This window comes from Leucoraja erinacea, chromosome 21, assembly GCF_028641065.1.
Source record: "Leucoraja erinacea ecotype New England chromosome 21, Leri_hhj_1, whole genome shotgun sequence".
In the NCBI taxonomy this organism is placed as follows: domain Eukaryota; kingdom Metazoa; phylum Chordata; class Chondrichthyes; order Rajiformes; family Rajidae; genus Leucoraja; species Leucoraja erinaceus.
The window spans coordinates 22,194,791-22,214,779 of NC_073397.1; the positions used below are offsets into that span (position 1 = coordinate 22,194,791).

Genomic DNA, 19,989 nt, shown 5'->3' on the forward strand with positions numbered 1-19,989 from the left:
TTTGTGGTGATAGAGGAGGGAGAACCTCTGCTGAGTAGAAATACAGCTCGAGAGCTGGGTGTGCTTCACATCGGAGTGCACGTCAATTCAGTGCAATCATATGACACGAGGCAGGATTTTCATTCAGTATTTCAAGGGATTGGAAAATTGAAAGGCCGGCAAGTGAAGTTAGCCATTGATGGAAATGTCAAGCCAATAGCTCAACTGGATCGGAGAACACCATTTGGACAAGTAGAAGCTAAAACCAAAGAGTTGATTTATCAGGACATTATTGAACCAGTTGAATGTTCGACACCATGGGTGAGTGCAGTTGTGATTGTGCCGAAACCCAATGATGACATTAGACTGTGTGTTGACATGAGGAGAGCCAATGAGGCAATAATCAGAGAAAGACACCCAATTCCTACGGTTGATGAGGTACTACTAGAGCTACCAGCAAAATATTTTCCAAAATTGATCTCAAGTGGGGATATCATCAGTTGGAATTACATCCAGAGTCAAGAGAGGTGACAGCATTCGTCACTCATTGCGGATTGTACCGATACAAAAGACTGATGTTTGGAATCAATGCTGCTCCTGAGATCTATCAATACGAAATCCACAGAGTGATTCAAGCTGTACCAGGAGTAGCAAACATATCAGACGACATCATTGTCCATGCATCAAGTTGGGAAGAGCATGACAGGAGGTTGAAGCTAGTGTTGACTAAACTTCATGAAGCAGGTCTCACTGCGAATGAAGACAAGTACAAATTTGGCGTTTCTGAGATCGATTTCATGGGACACAGATTCACAAGTGAAGGGCTGAACCCAGCCAAAGCTAAAGTGAAAGCTATTGCAGATGCACATGAACCTCAGAATGCAACCGAGATGAGGAGTTTTCTAGGACTTGTCAATTATTGTGCAAAATTCATTCCAATTTTTGTTACATTGGCAGATCAACTGAAAAAGTTGACCAGGAAAGATGTACCGTTCAAGTTTGGTAGTGAACATAGACAGACGTTCAAATCACTGAAACGGGGCCTAATGAGTGCAGATATCCTTGGAAATTACGATCCTGCTGCACCAACAAAAGTCATAGCAGATGCTAGTCCGGTCGGGTTAGGAGCAGTGTTGGTACAGACATATGCAGATGGACCCAGAATCATAGCATATGCCAGTAGATCGTTAACCAGCGTGGCGAGAAGGTATTCTCAAACAGAGAAAGAAGCACTGGGACTAGTGTGGGCCTGTGAAAGGTTCCATGCATACTTGTACGGCATTGAATTTGAACTTGTTACAGATCACAAGCCGCTGGAAGTTATCTATTCGACAAGGTCTAAGCCATGTGCCAGAATAGAACGTTGGGTGCCAAGACTCCAACAGTACAAGTACAAAGTAGCCCACATTGGCGGGAAAGCAAACATCGTGGACCCGCTGTCGAGACTGTCGAAAGTTGAACAGCTGGAAACAACATCCACGCTAGAGAGGGAAGCAGAGATCTTTGTGCCATTTGTTGCAATTCAGTCAACCCCAGGAGCTGTGACAACGTAAGAAGTTGAAAGGGAATCAGAACATGATCCTGAACTCAAAGATATCAGAGAGCGTATACAGAGTGGGCAATGGGATCAATGTCCTTACAAAGCATATGTTCCCATAAAAGATGAACTTTGTGTAATTGGTCAGTGTGTGCTGAGAGGTAGCAGATTGGTGATCCCGCATCATTAGCTCATGAAGGACATTTAGGCATTGTCGGTACTAAACAGAATTTGCGGTGGCCAGGTTGTGAGAAAGATGCTCAAAAATCTGTTAAGACATGTCATGGATGCCAAATCACAAGCAGGAGCAACCGACCAGAACCAACTAGAAGTACAAAGTTGCCAACGGGACCATGGGTTGACATAGCTGTTGACTTTCTTGGACCACTTCCAACAGGTGAATCAATTATGGTAGTGGTAGACTACTATAGTAGGTACTATGAGTATGCAGTGATGGTCAACTACAGCAGAAAAAACTGTACAGGCATTAGCAGAAATTATCGCCAGACATGGATTGCCTGTTAAATTGTATTCCAACAATGGACCACAGTTTGTTTCTGAGACATTTGCTATCATGAGAATCACAGGTATCCATCATCGCAAGGTGACTCCGAAATGGCCACAAGCTAATGGAGAAGTAGAGAGACAAAACCAATCCATAGAGAAGAGGATCCGAATCGGCCATGCCAAAGGGAAAAACTGGAAGGAGGCACTGTTAGCATATGTAGCTGTATATCGGGCAATCACTCACTCAACGACAGGGAAAAGTCCAGCAGAAGCTTTGTTTGGAAGGAAAATTTGCACTAAAATACCAGAGGAGCGAGAGATTATGGAAGACCAAGGGATGAGAGACTGATGCCGAAAAGAAAGGTGCGACAAAATGGTATTCCGACGAAACGAGGAGCCAGGCACTCTGAAATAATGCCTGGGGATGATGTGCTTGTGAGGCGAGATGATGGTAGTAAGATAGACATTCCTTACCATTGCCAACGATACAATGTTGTACCGAGGAGCCGGAGCATGGTGACAGTCAAGTCTCCAAAAGGTGTTATCTACAAGAGGAATGTATCGAGCATTAAAAAATACGTGTCCGGGGACTCTCAAAATGAGTTAGCCCAAATTTCACCAAGAGTTACGGATCCAGTGGCAAGACGACATTTCTGAGGTGGTGACCAGAGTTCCAGAGGCTGCACGCTGCAATGCAGGTGGTGAGCAGAGACTCTGATGCTTCTGTGCCAACTGGTAGACCAAAACGTGAAAGGAGAATTCCCAAGCGATACGACGATTTTGTGTTGTAGATTATAATACTGTTATTATGAAGCTGTTTATTATAATATTGTTTATTATGAGCAAGGAGGTTATTAAAGGTACGAGACGTGTAAAAAGTTTTGTAGTTGTAATGCATCCAGTTTATAAGTTATTGGAACACAAATGAAAGCACAAATATGTCTTGTAAGAATTTAATTGGGAAGTATGTTAGGAAGAATACATGTTAATTTAAAGTTTAGGTCTGGTAAAGGAGGAATGTCATGACGATGACTCATGATGATGATATGTAAATAAGATGACCTCTGTATCAGATGACCTGGAGATCAGATCGGGTGGGGCTGTGTAAGCCAAGATGGAATCTGTGACTGTGAGTTAATAAACACAGAGAACAATGAATGTACCTCTTAATAATGTGTCAATATCAGTATTACTTCACATCTGCGGCCAGGATGTGACAAGGGACAACACTACTACAAATATTATTTCACATGTCAGTTGTCTAGCACGTCTGACTTTAATCTGATGCAAAATTCAGTTTATTCAGTATTCAGAATATAAAAGCTCTGTCTGAACCATAAATGTTTTAATGTTTTCTCATTTAAAATAAAATTCCTCGTACTTTCTATGTTGGCTCTGAACATTCCAATTGGTCTTGTTCCCCCCCCCTTTTTCCCCTGTATGCTGTTCTCTTTGGTAACCATCAACGCTTCCTTGTATCAATGTTGGGATGTTATTCGAAGGGATTCTGAGAGATGGGATCCATTTGGATTTGTTTAGGGATAGACTGCATGGCTTTTTGTGTAGGAAATCGTATCTCGCAAATATATGAAAGTTTTTGAAGCATTTGAAGAGCATTGTCTATGGCTTTGACAAGATCCCATATTTGGGCTATTTCCAAACGTTAGAAGATGTGAGATCTTGGGTGAGCCTGCCAGAATATAAAATCAGCTTGGTAGCAGGTGGTGGAGAGTTGTTTTTCAGTTTCGAGACACTCAAAAATGAATTGTGGCAATCTTGTGCCACAGAGCATGTGCTGAGTTCTCTATTGCTTGTCATTTATGATAATGAATTCGATGATAATATAGGTGACATAATTAGTAAATTTGCAGATGACATAAAAATTGGTGTTACTATGGACAGTGAAAAAGATAAATTTAATGTTACAATCATGTTTAATATTACAACAGGACATTGATCAACTAGTAAAGTGGACAAACAAATAGCGGATGGAATTTAATTCAGAAGTTCAATGTGATACATTTTGCGAAGTCAAACAAGTACAGGGCTTCCACTGTGAATGGCTGGGCCCCGGGGAGTGTGGTGGAACAGACACTGAGAAATGCAACTGCAAAGTTTCCTTTGGGAGACATGATGGTTTACATTGGCAACGTGGGCAGAAAGTCCTGTTTCTACACTGTAGAACTATATGATATTGATTCTCCTGCATCCTTGTTACAGTATGGACAACTTACAGTAGCCAGTTGGCTCACCAGCAAGTCTTTGAGATTTTGGAAGATGGGAATACCTGGGGGAAATCCATGTTGTTACAGGGCAAATGTACAATCAGCACATCAGAATTGGTATGCTGAGGATGTGCAGCAGCAATAGCAACTGTTGTTATTGTGTCATTAATTACTAGTTTTTGAAAGTTTAATGAAAACCAAAACATATAAAACCTATTTGAATCCAAATTTAAATCCAGCTTTTTATCATCTCTGGATTTTGAAGCAGGAAATCGGAGGAGGTGTATGTCTGGTAGAGACAGCGGGAATCAAGCAAATCCCTTGGAGTAAAAGAAATGTTGAAGTACAGTTCTGAGAGAAAACAGGTGGGCAAAAAGATGACATATCATGGACATGGTGGGAAGCTAGGGGAAAAAATTACAGGTGCCCTGGCAGAGATATTTGTATCAGCTTTAGCCATGAGTGAAGCACCAGAAGGTTATAGAGTGGTTAAAGTTTTGGCTTTTTTTTTTAAGAAGAGAAATTAGAAACCATAGAACTACAGGTTGGAAAATCTAAGATCAAAGTGAGAAAGTTACTGGTGGGCATTCTGAAGGACAGGATCTACCAGCATTTGGAAAGGCAAGGACTGATTTTGGATTGTCCGCACGCTTTGTGCATGGGAAATCATATCTCGCAAATTTGATCTTTTTAAAGAGTTTATCATGAGGATTGACGAGGGCAGGGTATTAGATGTTACCGACGTGCACATTAGCAAGGATTTAATGAGGTTCCACAGGGTATATGATTTATGTTATATGTTAGTACATTTTTAGTTAGTCAGTAAATGTTGGTACATCTTGTGTAAAAAAAAATAAATACATAAAATCGAAGGTAAACTATCCAATCAAACACAAACTTGGAGATGCAAGGAGTCAGAGGGTGGTAATGGAGGATTGTTATTCAGATTGGTGGCCTGTGACCAGTAGTGCGTCTCATACATTAATACGGGATCCACAGTTTTGTCATCTATATTAACAATTTGGAAGGTAATATTGTTAGAAGGGTAGTAAGTTTGCAGATGACTCTGACATTGGTGGTGTAGTGAAGGAGATTAACTGAGATGACAAAATCTCTATGAACTTGCTGGGGAAGTGAGCTAAGAAATGGTAGATAGAATTTAACTCTTGACAAATGTGAGGTGTGGTATTATGGTAAGTTAAACCAAGGCAGGTCTTGCACCATAAATGGTAGAACAGAGAAACTCAGGGTTAGGGACACATAGTTCTCTGAAAGTAGCGGCGACATGAGTATACCGAGTCGCGAAGTAGCATGTGCACATCATCAAGATACTGAGTAATAACTTGCACAGTTGTAACATGCTTTCATGTTACAACTGAACAAGTTAGTCATGAGAATACACTTAGAGCGTTCTGTGCGTTTTCGGTCTCTGGCCTCTAATAAGAATGTTAGTAAGCTGGAAAGGGTGCAGAAAAGATTTGTGTCTCAAGGGTGTGAGGTATAAGTAGAAGCTATATAGACTAGGACTGGTTTCTTGTAGAGTAGGAGGTTGATAGGTTAACTTATAGGCAGGCACGTGCCATGAGTAATTACTCGGGGTAGGCTGTCGGCTTTGAAAGAATCTTAAACCGCGCATGCGCAGATAGTTCTCCTCTCCGTAAGCTGTCAATCGACTTTTATAAAGTCTTCAATAGCCATATCTCTTAACAAAGTACTGTTTTTCCCGGCAATGAAGACGCACCTGCGTCGAAGACGCACCCTAGTTTTGAGTCGCTAAATTTTGAAAGAAGGCTGGCGGGCCATGGAATTTCTCAAAGTAACAATTCAATTTGCTCAAGGCTTCCAAGTCTCCTTCATTCTGAATTACTGAGTGGGTAGGGGGCGACGGCAGGTGGAGAGATGGTGGGGAAAACGGGAGCACACCAGGACAAGTTGAATCAGTTGTGATCTTATTGAATGACAATACTAGTTCAAGGGACCAATATGGGGGAGAGTTACTTTTACAGCGTGTGGGAAGTCTGGTCAGGGGTAAATGACAAGGAGAGCTGAAGACAGCACTTTTTCCTCACAGAGAGTGGTGAGTCTGGAATTCTCTGCCACACAGGGTGGTGGAGGCAGGTTCTCTGGATGCTTTCAAGGGAGAGCTAGATACGGCTCTTAAAAGTAGCGGAGTCAGGGGATATGGGGAGAAGGCAGGAATGGGGTACTGATTGGGGATGATCAGCTATTATCACATTGAATGGCATCCTCCTGCACCTATTGCCTATTGTCTAAAGTTGCGGGGAGGGCAGGAACGTTGAGAAGGAAGGGGTCGGAGATCATACCAGTAACCCACTCACTCATCGCTGCCGCGGCGCATCGGGCGAGGAACCACCGCATTGTGGCCATGGAGGAAAGTAGCTCGGGTGGCTGCGAGCGGCCGCCGGGACCTCAGCGCTTTCTGCCGGCCCGCTCACCTCTGGCAGTGCTCTCCGTCTGAACACCTCTCTCCTGCCGCTTGCCGGCCTCGCTCAAGTCAGCCGCTTCCTGCAAATCCTTAAATTCCGACTGCTGCTGGGAGCAGGACATGGCCTCATTTGCTGCGCTGGGTGACACTGCATGGCATTTACTGCCCGGTCCGTGTCTTTCAATGTAGACCGGACAGTGAGGGGACCAGCTCAAGAGCAAAGATCTTAGAGCGGGTCAGCGGGCGATGGATAACAGGACAATGGGCGGTGGAGCTTACTCCTGTGTCAGTGCAAACAAGGGACCAATTGAGGTTACTCGCGCTGACACAGGAGTAAATCCCACTGCCCGCTGTCCTGTTATTCATTGCCCGCTGACCCTCTAGAGCTGGTTGCTGGCATGATCCCCGACCCCCAGAATGAAGAAGCAAAAACAGGTGTTTAGAAATGTTTGCAAAGTAATTAAAAAGAAATAACTGAAATATCACATATACGTAAGTATTCAGTCCCTTCGCTATGACACTCAAAATTGAGCTTAGCTTCATCCTGTTTCCATTGATTATCCTTGAGATGTTTCTACAACTTGATTGGAGTCCACCAGTGGTAAATTAAATTGATTGGACATGATTTGGAAAGGGACACACTTGTCAATATAAGGTCCCACAGTTGACAGTGCATGTCAGAGCAAAAGGTAAGCCATTAAGACGAAGGAATTGTCCGTAGACCTCCGAGACAGGATTGTGTCGAGACACAGATCTGGGGAAGGGTATAATTTCTGCAGCAATGCAGGTCCCGAAGAGCACAGTGGCCTCCGTCATTCTTAAATGGAAGAAGTTTGGAACCACCAGGACTCTTCATAGAGCTGGCCGCCTGGCCAAACTGAGCAATTGGGGGAGAAGGTCCTTGGTCAGGGAGGTAACCAAGAACCCGATGGTCACTCTGACAGAGCTCCAGTGTTCCTCTGTGAAGATGGGAGTATCTTTCAGAAGGACTACTATATCTGCAGCACTCCACCAATCAGGCCTTTATGGTCGAGTGGCCAGACGGAAGCTACTCCTCAGTAAAAGTCACATGGCAGCCCGCTTAGAGTTTGCCAAACGGCACCTAAAGGCACCAAACGCCTCAACTTCTCCACTCCCCTGTCTCACTCCAATCTCACCACATGAACGTTCTGCCATCGACTCACTCCGCAACAACCCAGATTTGGTTATCAAACCCGCTGACAAGGGAGGTGCCGTGGTAGTCTGGCGCGCCGATCTCTACAAAGCTGAGGCCACGCGCCAACTATCGGACACCTCCTCCTACTTACCCCTGGACCATGACCCCACTGACGAGCACCAGGCCACCATCTCCAGCACCATCACCAACTTCATCCACTCCAATGCCCTACCCGACCGAGCCTCCAACCTCATCGTTCCCCAGCCCCGCACAGCCCGATTTTACCTTCTCCCTAAAATCCACAAACCTGACTGTCCCGGAAGACCCATTGTCTCCGCCTGTTCGTGCCCCACCGAACTCATTTCCAAATACCTTGACTCCATCCTATCACCCTTGGTTAAATCCCTCCCTACCTATGTTCAAGACACCTCAGACACTCTCCGTCGTCTCCGCGCATTCAATTCTCTAGGCCCTCACCCCCTCATCTTCACCATGGACGTCCAATCACTCTACACCTCCATCCCCCACCACGATGGTCTCATAGCCCTCCGGTTCTTCCTCGACCAGAGAAGCAACCTATACCCAGCCACTGACACTCTCCTCCGCCTAGCGGAGCTGGTCCTTACCCTCAATAACTTCACGTTCGACTCCTCCCATTTCCTCCAAATACAAGGCGTAGCTATGGGCACACGCATGGGCCCCAGCTATGCCTGCCTATTTGTAGGTTACGTCGAGCAATCCTTGTTCAATACATACCAGGACCCCATCCCCGACCTCTACCTCCGCTACATCGACGACTGCTTTGGTGCCACCTCCTGCACCCGCACACAACTGACTGACTTCATCCACTTCACCACTAACTTCCATCCGGCACTCAAATACACCTGGACCATTTCCGACACTTCCCTACCATTCCTTGACCTCACTATCTCCATTGCAGGTGATAGACTTCTGACCGACATACACTATAAACCCACTGACTCCCATGGCTATCTGGACTACACTTCTTCCCACCCTGCTTCCTGTAAGGACTCCATCCCCTACTCCCAATTCCTCCGTCTACGCCGCATCTGCTCCACGGATGAGGCGTTCCACACCAGGACATCTGAAATGTCCTCATTATTCAGGGAACGGGGGTTCCCCTCCTCCACCATAAATGAGGCTCGCCCCAGGGTCTCTTCCATACCCCGCAACATTGCTCTCTCTCCCCATCCCCGCACTCGCAACAAGGGCCGAGTCCCCCTAGTCCTCACCTTTCATCCCACCAGCCGTCACATATAAAAAGTAATCCTCCGTCAGTTTCGCCACCTCCAACGTGACCCCACCACTCGCCACATCTTCCCATCTCCCCCCATATCTGCCTTCTGCAAAGACCGCTCCCTCCATAACTCCCTTGTCAATTCTTCCCTTCCCTCTCGGTCCACCCCCTCCCCGGGCACTTTCCCTTGCAACCGCAAGAGATGCAACACTTGTCCCTTTACCTCCCCCCTCGACTCCGTTCAAGGACCCAAGCAATCGTTCCAGGTGCGACAGAGGTTTACCTGCAGCTCTTCCAACCTCATCTATTGTGTCCGCTGCTCTAGATGTCAGCAGATCTATATCGGTGAGACCAAGCGGAGGTTGGGCGATCGTTTCGCCGAACACCTCCGCTCGGTCCGCAATAACCAAGCTGACCTCCCGGTGGCTCAGCACTTCAACTCCCCCTCCCACTCCGTCTCCGACCTCTCTGTCCTGGGTCTCCTCCATGGCCACAGCGAGCAGCACCGGAAATTGGAGGAACAGCACCTCATATTCCGTTTGGGGAGTCTGCATCCCGGGGGCATGAACATCGAATTCTCCCAATTTTGTTAGTCCTTGCTGACTCCTCCCCTTCCTCAGCCCCCCTGCTGTCTCCTCCCATCCCCCAGCCTTCGGGCTCCTCCTCCTTTTCCCTTCCTTGTCCCCACCCACCCCTGCCCCCGATCAGTCTGAAGAAGGGTTTCGGCCCGAAACGTTGCCTATTTCCTTCGCTCCATAGATGCTGCTGCACCCGCTGAGTTTCTCCAGCTTTTTTGTGTAACCTTCGATTCTCCAGCATCTGCAGTTCCCTCTTAGGCACCTAAAGGATTCTGGGATCATGAGAAACAAGTTTCTCTGGTCTGATGAAACCAAGATTGAACTCTTTGGCCTGAATGCCAAGCATCATGTCTGGAGGAAACCAGACACCGCTCATCACCTGGCCAGTACCATACCTACGGTGAAGCATGGTGGTGGCAGCATCATGCTGTGGGGATGTTTTTCAGCGACAGGAACTGGGAGGATAGTCAAGATCGAGGTAAAGATGAACGGAGCTAAATACAGAGAGATCCTTGATGAAAACCTGCTCCAGAGCGTTCAGGACCTCGGACTGGGGCGGAGGTTCACCTTTGAACAACAACCCGAAGCACACTGCCAAGGCAACGCAGGAGTGGCTTCGCGACAAGTCTGTGAATGTCCTTGAGTGGCTTAGCCAGAGCCTGGACTTGAACCTGAACGAACATCTCTGGAGGGACCTGAAAATAGTTTTGCATCGACGCTCTCAATCCAACCTGACAGAGCTGGAGAGGATCTGCAGAGAAGAATGGGAGAAATTACCCAAATACAGGTGTGCCAAGCCAAGTATCATACCCAAGAAGGCTTGAGGCTGTAATCGCTGCCAAAGGTGCCTCAACAAAGTACTGAATAAAGGGTCTGAATACTTTTTTTATTTCTTTCTTTTTAATTACTTTGCAAAAATTTCTAAACACCTATTTTCCCTTTTTTATTATGGGCTATTGTGTGTAGATTGATGATAAAAAAAATCAATTGAATCCATCTCAGAATAAGGCCGTAACTTAATAAAATAAGGAAAAAGTGAAGGGGTGTGAATACTTTCTGAATGCACTGTACATGGCCCCCCCCCCCCCCCCCCCCCCCCCCCCCCCCCCCCCCCCCCCCCCCCCCATTTCACTGCACCATAATGTTTGGGCCACATGGCTTCACAGGTGTTTGTAATTGCTCAGGTGTGATTAATTGACTAATTGACGCAGGTATAAGAGTTCTCAACACCTAATCTTTCCTCCAGTCTTTCCATCACCTTTGGAAACTTTTATTGCTGTCAACATGAGGACCAAAGTTGTGCCAATGAAAGACGAATAAGCCATTATGAGACTGAGAAACAAGAATAAAACTGTTAAGAGACGTCAGCCAGACCTTAGACTTGCCAAAGTCAACTGTTTTGAACATAATTAAGAAGAAAGAGAGTACTGGAGAGCTTAAGGGGCTGTCCCACGAGCATGCGACTCCATGCGGCAAGCGCGACCTAACGTGGTCGCTTGAGCTGTAGGGCCTCGCGGGGCCGGTCCTACTTCGATCGCCGGAGCTGTATGGAGTTGTGCGGAGCTGGTCCCAACATCGCTCGGGGCTCCGAAAAAGTGACCGTGATCAAAAATTCCGCGAGGCAACGGACTGCCGGCCCGCAGCCGCCTCAATGCCATATGCACCGCCTGGACGGACGTGCGCAGCAGCATCGCGACGTAGTATGCAGCGTCTTGACGCCATACGTCACGCGCAAACTTCTCGCGGACTTCCCTCGAACTTCATGTCACTCACTCGACCTCCACGAGGCCCCCGCTTTCGATTTGGTCGCACTCGCCGCATGTAGGCGCATGCTGGTGGGACCGGCCCTGCACGGGGATCACTCGACCTCCGCGCGGCCCCCATTTCCGGTTTGGTCGCGCTTGCTGCATGCAGGTCGCATGCTCGTGGGACAGGCCCTTTACCAATCGCAAATGGGCTGGCAGGCCAAGGAAGACCTCAACAGCTGAAGACAGAAAATATATCTCTATAATAAAAATAAATCTCCAAACATCTGTCTGACAGATCAGAAACACCCTTCAAGAGTCAGGTGTGGATTTGTCAATGACCACTGTCCGCAGAAGAATTCGTGAACAGAAATACAGAGGCTCGCTGCAAGATGCAAACCATTGGTTTGCTGCAAAAATAGGATGGCCAGGTTCCAGTTTGCCAAGAAGGCAAATAAATAAATGATGGGTCTTTGTCCCAAACATTATGTAGGGCTCTGTATATAATCAAATCAGATAATACTCTAAATGAATACAATCATGCCAAACACAAGTACAAAAGGTAGAATGAAGAGAAAGATTCCAGTGCAGAATATATTTCTAAGCATTATAACCTACATTTCCAGATATGAAGTCCAATGTCCACATTAAGGTAGGTTGGAGAAGGGACTTCAACCTAGCTTATGAATGGGCTGTTCAGAAGATTAATAATAGAGGGGTAGAAGCTGGTCTTGTGTCTAGTGGTTCATGTATTCAAACTTCTGTACATTCTGCCTGACAGTAGCTGGGAGAAGAAGGAATATCTGGGGTGGGAGAGGTCCTTAATTATGTTGGCTGTTTTCCTGAAGCAGCGCAAAGTGTATATAGATTCAATGGTGGGGAGCCTGGTCTGTGTGATGGACTTGACTACATCCACAACTCTGCGATTGCTTGCTGTTTTGGGCAGAGCTGTTTCCAAACCAAGCTATGATGCAACCTAACAATATGCTTTCCACGGTTCATCTATAAAAGTTAGTTAGAGTCTTTGGAGACATGCTGATTTTCCTTGGTCTCCTGAAGAAGTAGAGATACTGGTGTAATTTTTGGCTGTCGCTTCAGTGTTCCAGAGGTGAGTTGAAGACCAGGGAGATTGGATCTGCTGTGAACCTGTTGCAACAGTAGGCAAAAGCAGTGGATCAAAACTGTCCGGGAGGCAGGAATGAATGTGCACCATCATCTGCCTCTCAAAGCACTTCATGATGGCGAATGTCGAAGCCACTGGACGGTAGTCATTAAGATCTTGATTTTCTTTGGCATCTGGATTGTCTTAAAGCAGGTGGAGTCATAAGAATGGTGGGTGGTTAAAGATGGCTCTGAATATCTCTGCCACTGGTCCTGAGGATGAGGCCAGGGACTCCATCTGGATAGTTGCTTACTGTGTATTCACTCTCAAGAAAGTTGATCTTGCAATCTGCCACAGCGATTGTTAGTACAGGCACACCCGAGGCTGACGGGGCAGGTGATGTTATCCCGCCAACCTTCTAGGTATGTTACAAAACCTACCTGAATCGCCATTGGGAATCTGCCCTCAGCCATGTCGGCGATTTTGGCGCTGTTTGGAGGGGGCGGGTTTAAAACGCGATTTTTACTAGGCTGTACTAATCGCAGATGTTCAGCCTAGTAAATCATTAACGAAAAATCGCTGCAAGACCCGGTCGCAAAAGGTATTATTAGTTTTATAGGCCTCGATAATATAGTTTTAATAGTTTAAAATTACTCTCTGATTCCGCAACATCTCGCAGCCCCAGGGTTTTATAAAGCAAACAATTAAAGGTATGTACCTTATTTTTACATTAAATGGGGCATATATATAACCCTATATATCAAGTTATCTATAGCGAATAGTTCATTTTGGGCTTTTTATATCCCGCAGTATTTTTCTCGGCATTTGAGGGCACTAATCCAGCGCGCTGTCAACATTCTAAACCAGCGCGTTCCACATGAACCCACTAGAAAGCCGATTTAAATGGGCATTTATTTACAGCAATTGAACACTAAATTCCTTCCATTTGGCCTATAAATTAATGTAAATTAGATATAAAAATCATGTTATATTGTGAATTATTTGTGAATAATCTTTGGACACTTAGGCTATTTAAAAATGTTAATCTTTCCTTAAGAAATGGGCCTTTGATTATCCAAGATCACAGCTTTTTTGTAATGTCCATTGAAAATCAATAGGGAACAAGATGCTAATTTCCGAGTATGAAAATGGCCATAACTTTTTTAATACTTGAGATATGAAAGTGAATTTGGTGTCAAATTAAACTTATTGTTATGCTTTATCTGATGGGATAAATTGCAGACTTGATTTTTAAAATCTCAAAATTTTGTAACATTGCTAAACCTTCTGTTCAGAATGAGCATGGAATGCATTGAGCTTATGTTAGGACCCGTTATTTCAGCAATACTGCCCGACTTTGTAACCGTTATAATATGCAAGCACTCCCACAATCGACGGGGTCCTTGGCATTGCCTCTGGACTCCCAGTTGACATCCTTAATGGATTTAGATAGATTTAGGTTGTAGATAGATTTCTTGGATCAAGTTAGATTGGGATTGGATAGATTTTGGGATTGTTTGATTTGAATGTTACAGACTTGGACTTCACCTGAAAGTGGGCTTTGCTGTTGATACATGGAAAATGCCTTTGGTATATATTCCTCTACACGCTGATGAAGTCTGTGTACTCATCGAGGTTTGCTGCAGAGTCCTTGGATATGGACCAGTTCACTGACTCAAAGTAGTCACACAGAATCTAATCTGTTTCCTCAGAGCACCACTGCTCAACTCTCTGTACTGGATCCTCATGCCTCAGCTTCTGCTTGTTAGCAGGTAGTAGAAGCGCAGCCAGGTGGCCAAATTTACCGAAGTCTGATCAGGGGAAGTAGCAATATGCATATTTGGTTGTGTAGCAATGTTCAAAGGTGTTTGGGCCTCTGTTTGGATAGAAAATGTCCAATAAGTCATCCAATGAGATGTATAAATTACTCTGCAGATAAATTTGAAGTTAATTAACATTTTTGTTCTAACCTGTGCCCCTAAGTATCACCATTGCAATTCAATATTTTCAAGCTCTGAAGCAGATATCTAGGAACATTTCAACATGTGTTTCCCCCGTAAAAAAAATCACCAGGTTAACTGTTATATTTTTAGTTGAAAGTTGGTGACGTCTCATAAATTATTTTGTTTTAGCTATATGGAGTTTTGCATATCTCATGACTGTTATTCTTTTTTTTTTGCCTCCCTGGTGTATGTTGCATTGTATTAAATTTCATATCTTCTTTTGTCCACATGTTAAACTTCATCCATTCATTGTAATACTGGCAAAATGCTGTTGGGGCACAGCCAACATGCATCAGATGGTACATTAAACTGAAGCCACCCACATCTGGCTTGCACAGGCTGTTGATATTTTTTATTGATTTAAATTGCAGGGAAATCCCAGACTTGGCTCCAACGAAGCAACTGGAGAAAGGCAAGATGAAAGGTTTGATGTGTCTAAAAACAATGCAGCAAATTCAGTGAATATTGAAATAAAGGTGGAAGAAGCTCAAGAGGAAGAATTTGACTCTGTGTTCAAGGTATTCTTATAAATCTATGTCCCTCCAATAATTGGGGAAGTTAGAAATCATCCTGAGGGAATAATGTACTTCATACAAAAATGTAAAGGCTATTTGATAATGTAGAGTTCAACTTGCCAAAAAATGCTAAAACTGGGGGAAAGTATGTACCCGAATTACAAGTAGTATGAATTGCCATTAAAAGTTTAGCAAAAAAAGAATAGTAAATTGAAACATAATTTAAGGATGACTTTCCAAATGTATATTTTACATCCATTGTATATTGTATTCATTGTATATTTTGTTCATATTTCATTTAGATTGTATATTTCTGGACTACATATTACATGATAGAGAATGGCGACTGTTTTGGGGAGAGAAGAGATAGGCAGTAAAAGAAAGGTGTTACAATGTTGAAGGTAGTGTTGCGGACAAAGAAACATTCTGTTGACCCTTAATGTTTCTTGAATTTCCCCACTATTTGTTTTTGCAGCTGTGGTATGATGGAAAGCAGGTGCCTTCTAGCTGAGTTGCAAAGAATAGCCAAAGATTGTCTTATTGTGAAGTAGATTTAAATTGTCATTTTTGAACTGCACTATAAAAGTGACTGGTTAAAGATAGCATCAAGTTCATTATCATCACGGAAGAATATAAATGATTTGGGAAAGATCACAGAAAAAGTTTTAAATTGGAGTAGGTTTTGAAGAGAAAAACAATTTGTTTGAATTGACAAATTGTATGGTGATGCTGTTTTTCATAAGGATCAGTGGATACACATTTCAAAACTGGATCATGGAAACTACTTCAATTTGGTAAAGAATCTGTAATAGTCAAACATTAAATGAAATTGTATAAAATTGCAGCGAATTAGAAGGAATGATAATTGCTTCAGGATTTAGCATTTTGGCAGAGGTTTGTTTATGTAGCCCAGAATAATTTCAGATCTGACCACTTTTTTTTCAAAGGTAAGTTATGCTTGACTGCGGGTCAGAATTATAACATTTGAAGCAAAGTCAATTCTGTCTGATAAAACTGACATGGAAATTGCCATTTATTACAACATAGTTTCAAAGCTAATTGCAATCAGATTGTTTTACCTTTGTTACACTATTACAGATACTACTGTATGGAACAACTTAACTATCTCACTTGTCAGAAAGACTAATAGGACAACTAATTTTATTTATAAATGTTAATTATTCATTCCTCACCATAAAAGTCTTCCAATTTCTACCATCTGGTTATTTTTGTAATTAACATAAGTTCTCCATGCTTTGTGAAAATTGCAGTAGTGCGGGTGGGGTGTGGAGAGCCCCTGAATTTCATGAATTGTAATTGTATTTTTGCTTGAACAGTTCCCAGGTTGTAGAAAGCAGATAATGCTGAGTTATGGCTTGTTGATGTGAAAATGGTAATTTGTCATTGTCATTCACTATTACTCGTGATAGTTTTTTTTGTTTCATAATTCTCAAAGTATACTGTGAGTTGAACACCACCATTGGTGCCACGATCAATAGTCTATGACATAATGTTGCTCCACACTTTTCAAAATCTGCAATCATTGTATAAAACCTGTATATCCCCACCAGATTTGAAGGTTAATCCTTACTGAAGTACGTTTTTTCAAGTGCCTTTTTCCCTCCTCGATCTTGCCAAAATGACCTGTTATTTTGTGAACTCAGATAATAAATCTCTACAGCTATGGAGATGGTGACAAGTGGACCTAGTCATGTTTGATACAGATATTCTTTTCTCTAGTTATTCAATGATTACATCTAGCCAAACAGCACATTTGGAGGTATCTGTCCATTCCAGTTTTAAGGTAGAGCAGTGTTGTTCTTGTGATGGAGAAGACATTGGATTTGAAGCTTGGCATGGAGTCAAATGTGACATGGTTGTACATAGTCTGCTGCAATCAGAGACTGTGATCAGGGAGCAGAATAGGATTAATGCTAATGAGCAGAATTTATTGTAAGGGCCCATTATTTGCCTACCCCTAGATGTTTAACTGAGTAAAATTCAGGACTATGATTGTGCGGCAATGAGACAACATGTGAATTGGAGACATATTTGAACTTGTTGACATTATTAGAAAACATAGGGGACCCGATGTCATATCTTTGGATAACATTGCCAAGGATCAAAGAAGAGGAGAGCAAAATAATTCAACATAAAAGTTTCAGACACCTGCAGAATACCTGGCTTCTATTTGATTGCCAGGCCATACATCACCTCTGTCTGAAAATAAAGTTAGGGGTATAGTTAGGGGTTCTAATTGGGGCATCTTCTGTTTGTAAACTTTCCATGTTTTTACATGACCCATCTTACCCCACTATTTCTGTTATTTGTGCTTTCTCTGACTCTGGACCAGCTCTATCAGTCATATAACCTGTAGTTTAACAGAAGAAGATGATTAAATCACTACCTTCTCTCATTTATTCTTCTTCATCATTTTGTTCTTTTCTTATTTCATTGTAATTCTGTGTTCCTGACAGAGTTCACCTGCAAGTATTAACATTTGCTCTAACAAAGGTGACATCTTTTAATTTTTAAGATTTTGTTTATTTTCAACAAACATTTTTCAAAGAGGTTGGGTTATTTTTATACTTCATCCTGCCTGATGAACCACTCAGGGTTGAGTTAGTTACATTTCATGACAAATGAGGACTATATGACACAAAAATATCATACCTCAATTCTGAGGAAAAGCTAGCAATGCATTGGCGTTATTACTGTGGTGATTAGAATTTCAGCTCTGAAGTTGGGCACTACACTGGGAAGTGCTGTTTTGGCGTCATTTTCTGAAGCATTGAGAGTTAAATACAATGCTGATCATCATATGCAATGTTCATGAAAAGTTAATTCCTAAGTTAGTATGAGAAGTTTTAAAAATATTCAGTCTACAGTAGGTGGAAGTTTCCTCTTAGTGATTTTTCCCAAAGGAGCATAATATATTAACGACTGATTTACAGTATGTGTACTTTGGCTGTAAAGCTAATGTACAAATCTAGCATTGATACCAATCATAGCATTCTACTTGAATTTAAAAGATATACTAAGTTCCTTTCATAAAATTACTTTAATTTGGCAGTTCACAAAATAGAACTACAAAACGAAGGAAAAAAAAATTGTACTTAAATAACCAGATATTTTGAGTGACAGTTAATAATGGATATTAAACCTACTTTCTTTTCACTTGCAAAGGAGTTATAAAACTCGTAAAAATTAATCTGCATTGCATATGGGTAAATAGGTGGGCATCATTGAGCCTGTATGAAGAATAACACAGCCATTTTGATAATTTCTTGAGTAATTTATATTTAACGTTTTTGATGGAAGAGTTTAATAATGTGATGTTTAGTGATAACTTTAGGAAAGTCCCAGCAACAGCAACAATAACTTGTACTTACTTGACACAATTAATGTATAATTATAATTTCTAAACATAATTTAGATGATTTAGAATTATGTTTGTGAAAATGCTTAATCTTTGATATATGATTTTGAGTTTACTTTTTAAATTTATGATATTTTCCCATTTTTAATTTCCCCCAGAATAGGGTTATTGATGCATGGAGTACTAAATACAAGGTTACAAAATAATGCAAGTCTTTGGCATTTGGTAATCTGATGTTTTCAGTTTGTACAGTAGTATTGTGGTTTAGCAGCAAGATTTTTGGATCATGCTCCAGCCTAGTTTAAATTACATCATAAGTTGGGGATTTTAAATGTAAGTAATTACATTTTTTAAATCTGGAATTGGTTTTAGAATTACACTACAAGATTGTTGTGAAAATCCAGAGAATGTGCCATCATTAATCTGTCCTGTGTGCGATAAGTGACACCAATGTGGCTGATTTACAGCTACCTATGTATGATTCAGTGGCAATTAGGGATGGGGAATAAATGCTGGCATTGTGGGTGAAATTTGCATCCCTGAGGCAAGCGATTACAGTATATCATAAAGTATCCCTTGCTAAATCTATTTTTGTAATGTTCTATTACTGCTTTATCTATTAAAAGAGGCAAAGTGTTTTAATGGAGCAAAATTACAGTGTCATGATGAGTAATGAAAATATCCTTGGCCTTCGCAAAAACAAGGTACAGCTTTTTAAAGTCTTAACATTTTTTGATTGGGTGGCTAGAAAAGGACAGAATTTCTCCGCGAACAGCTTGCAGACATGCATTTACTTGCTTATGAAATAAGTCACTTGAAAAGAGCAAAAAATTGCTTGCACTGTGAAACTATGTTCCAGCAATGTGGCAGAGTGAAAGGAGGCAGAAAGAAGGGAATGAGTGATTTCAATTCTTAAAGAATGTTGTTCAGTCCTAAATATTTACAATTAAATACAATTTACTAATCTAACATTTTAGAATGTTTCTCTAATTCATTTCACACTCTTTTGGTAAATGTACAAAAATAAATTCAGTTTTATCTGGCAAGCCCATAGTACCCTGAAAGTGTCATCAAAAGTAGATAGGGTGGTCAAGAAGGTTATTAGTACATTGGCTTTCATTAATCAGGATATTGAATATAGAAGCTGTAGAAGACTTTGGTGATGCCACATTTGGAATATTGCATTTAGTTTTGGTTGCCCTGCTATAAGAAGGATGTCATAAGCTGGAAAGAGTGCAGAGAAGATATACTAGAATGTTGTCAGAACTAGATGGGCTGAACTATAGGGAGAGTTTTGACAGTGCCAGAGCAGGAGTTCAGTCATGACCTTGGGTGCTGTCTGTGTGGAGTGTGCACATTCTCCCCATGACTATGTGGGTTTCCTCTGGGATGCTCTGGTTTCCTCCCACATCACAAAGACATGCAGGTTTGTAGGTTAATAAATTGCCCCGAACGTGTAAGGAGTGGATGGGAAAGTGGGATAACAGACCGAGTGTAAATGGTAGTTCGATGGTTGTTGTGGCCGCGGGCCTGTTTACATGCTGTATCTCCAAACTAAA

General features: G+C 42.5%; 1 protein-coding gene across 3 annotated transcripts in view; it reads left to right on the top strand.

Moving 5' to 3' along the window:
- LOC129707394 (uncharacterized) overlaps positions 1-19,989 on the top strand; it is a 46,841-nt gene that overhangs the window by 13,699 nt on the left and 13,153 nt on the right. For all 3 annotated transcript variants that reach the window (XM_055652395.1, XM_055652396.1, XM_055652397.1), the window contains exon 4: positions 14,908-15,054. In XM_055652395.1, the coding sequence (XP_055508370.1) occupies positions 14,908-15,054 (147 nt within the window). The remainder of the gene's footprint in view (positions 1-14,907; positions 15,055-19,989) is intronic.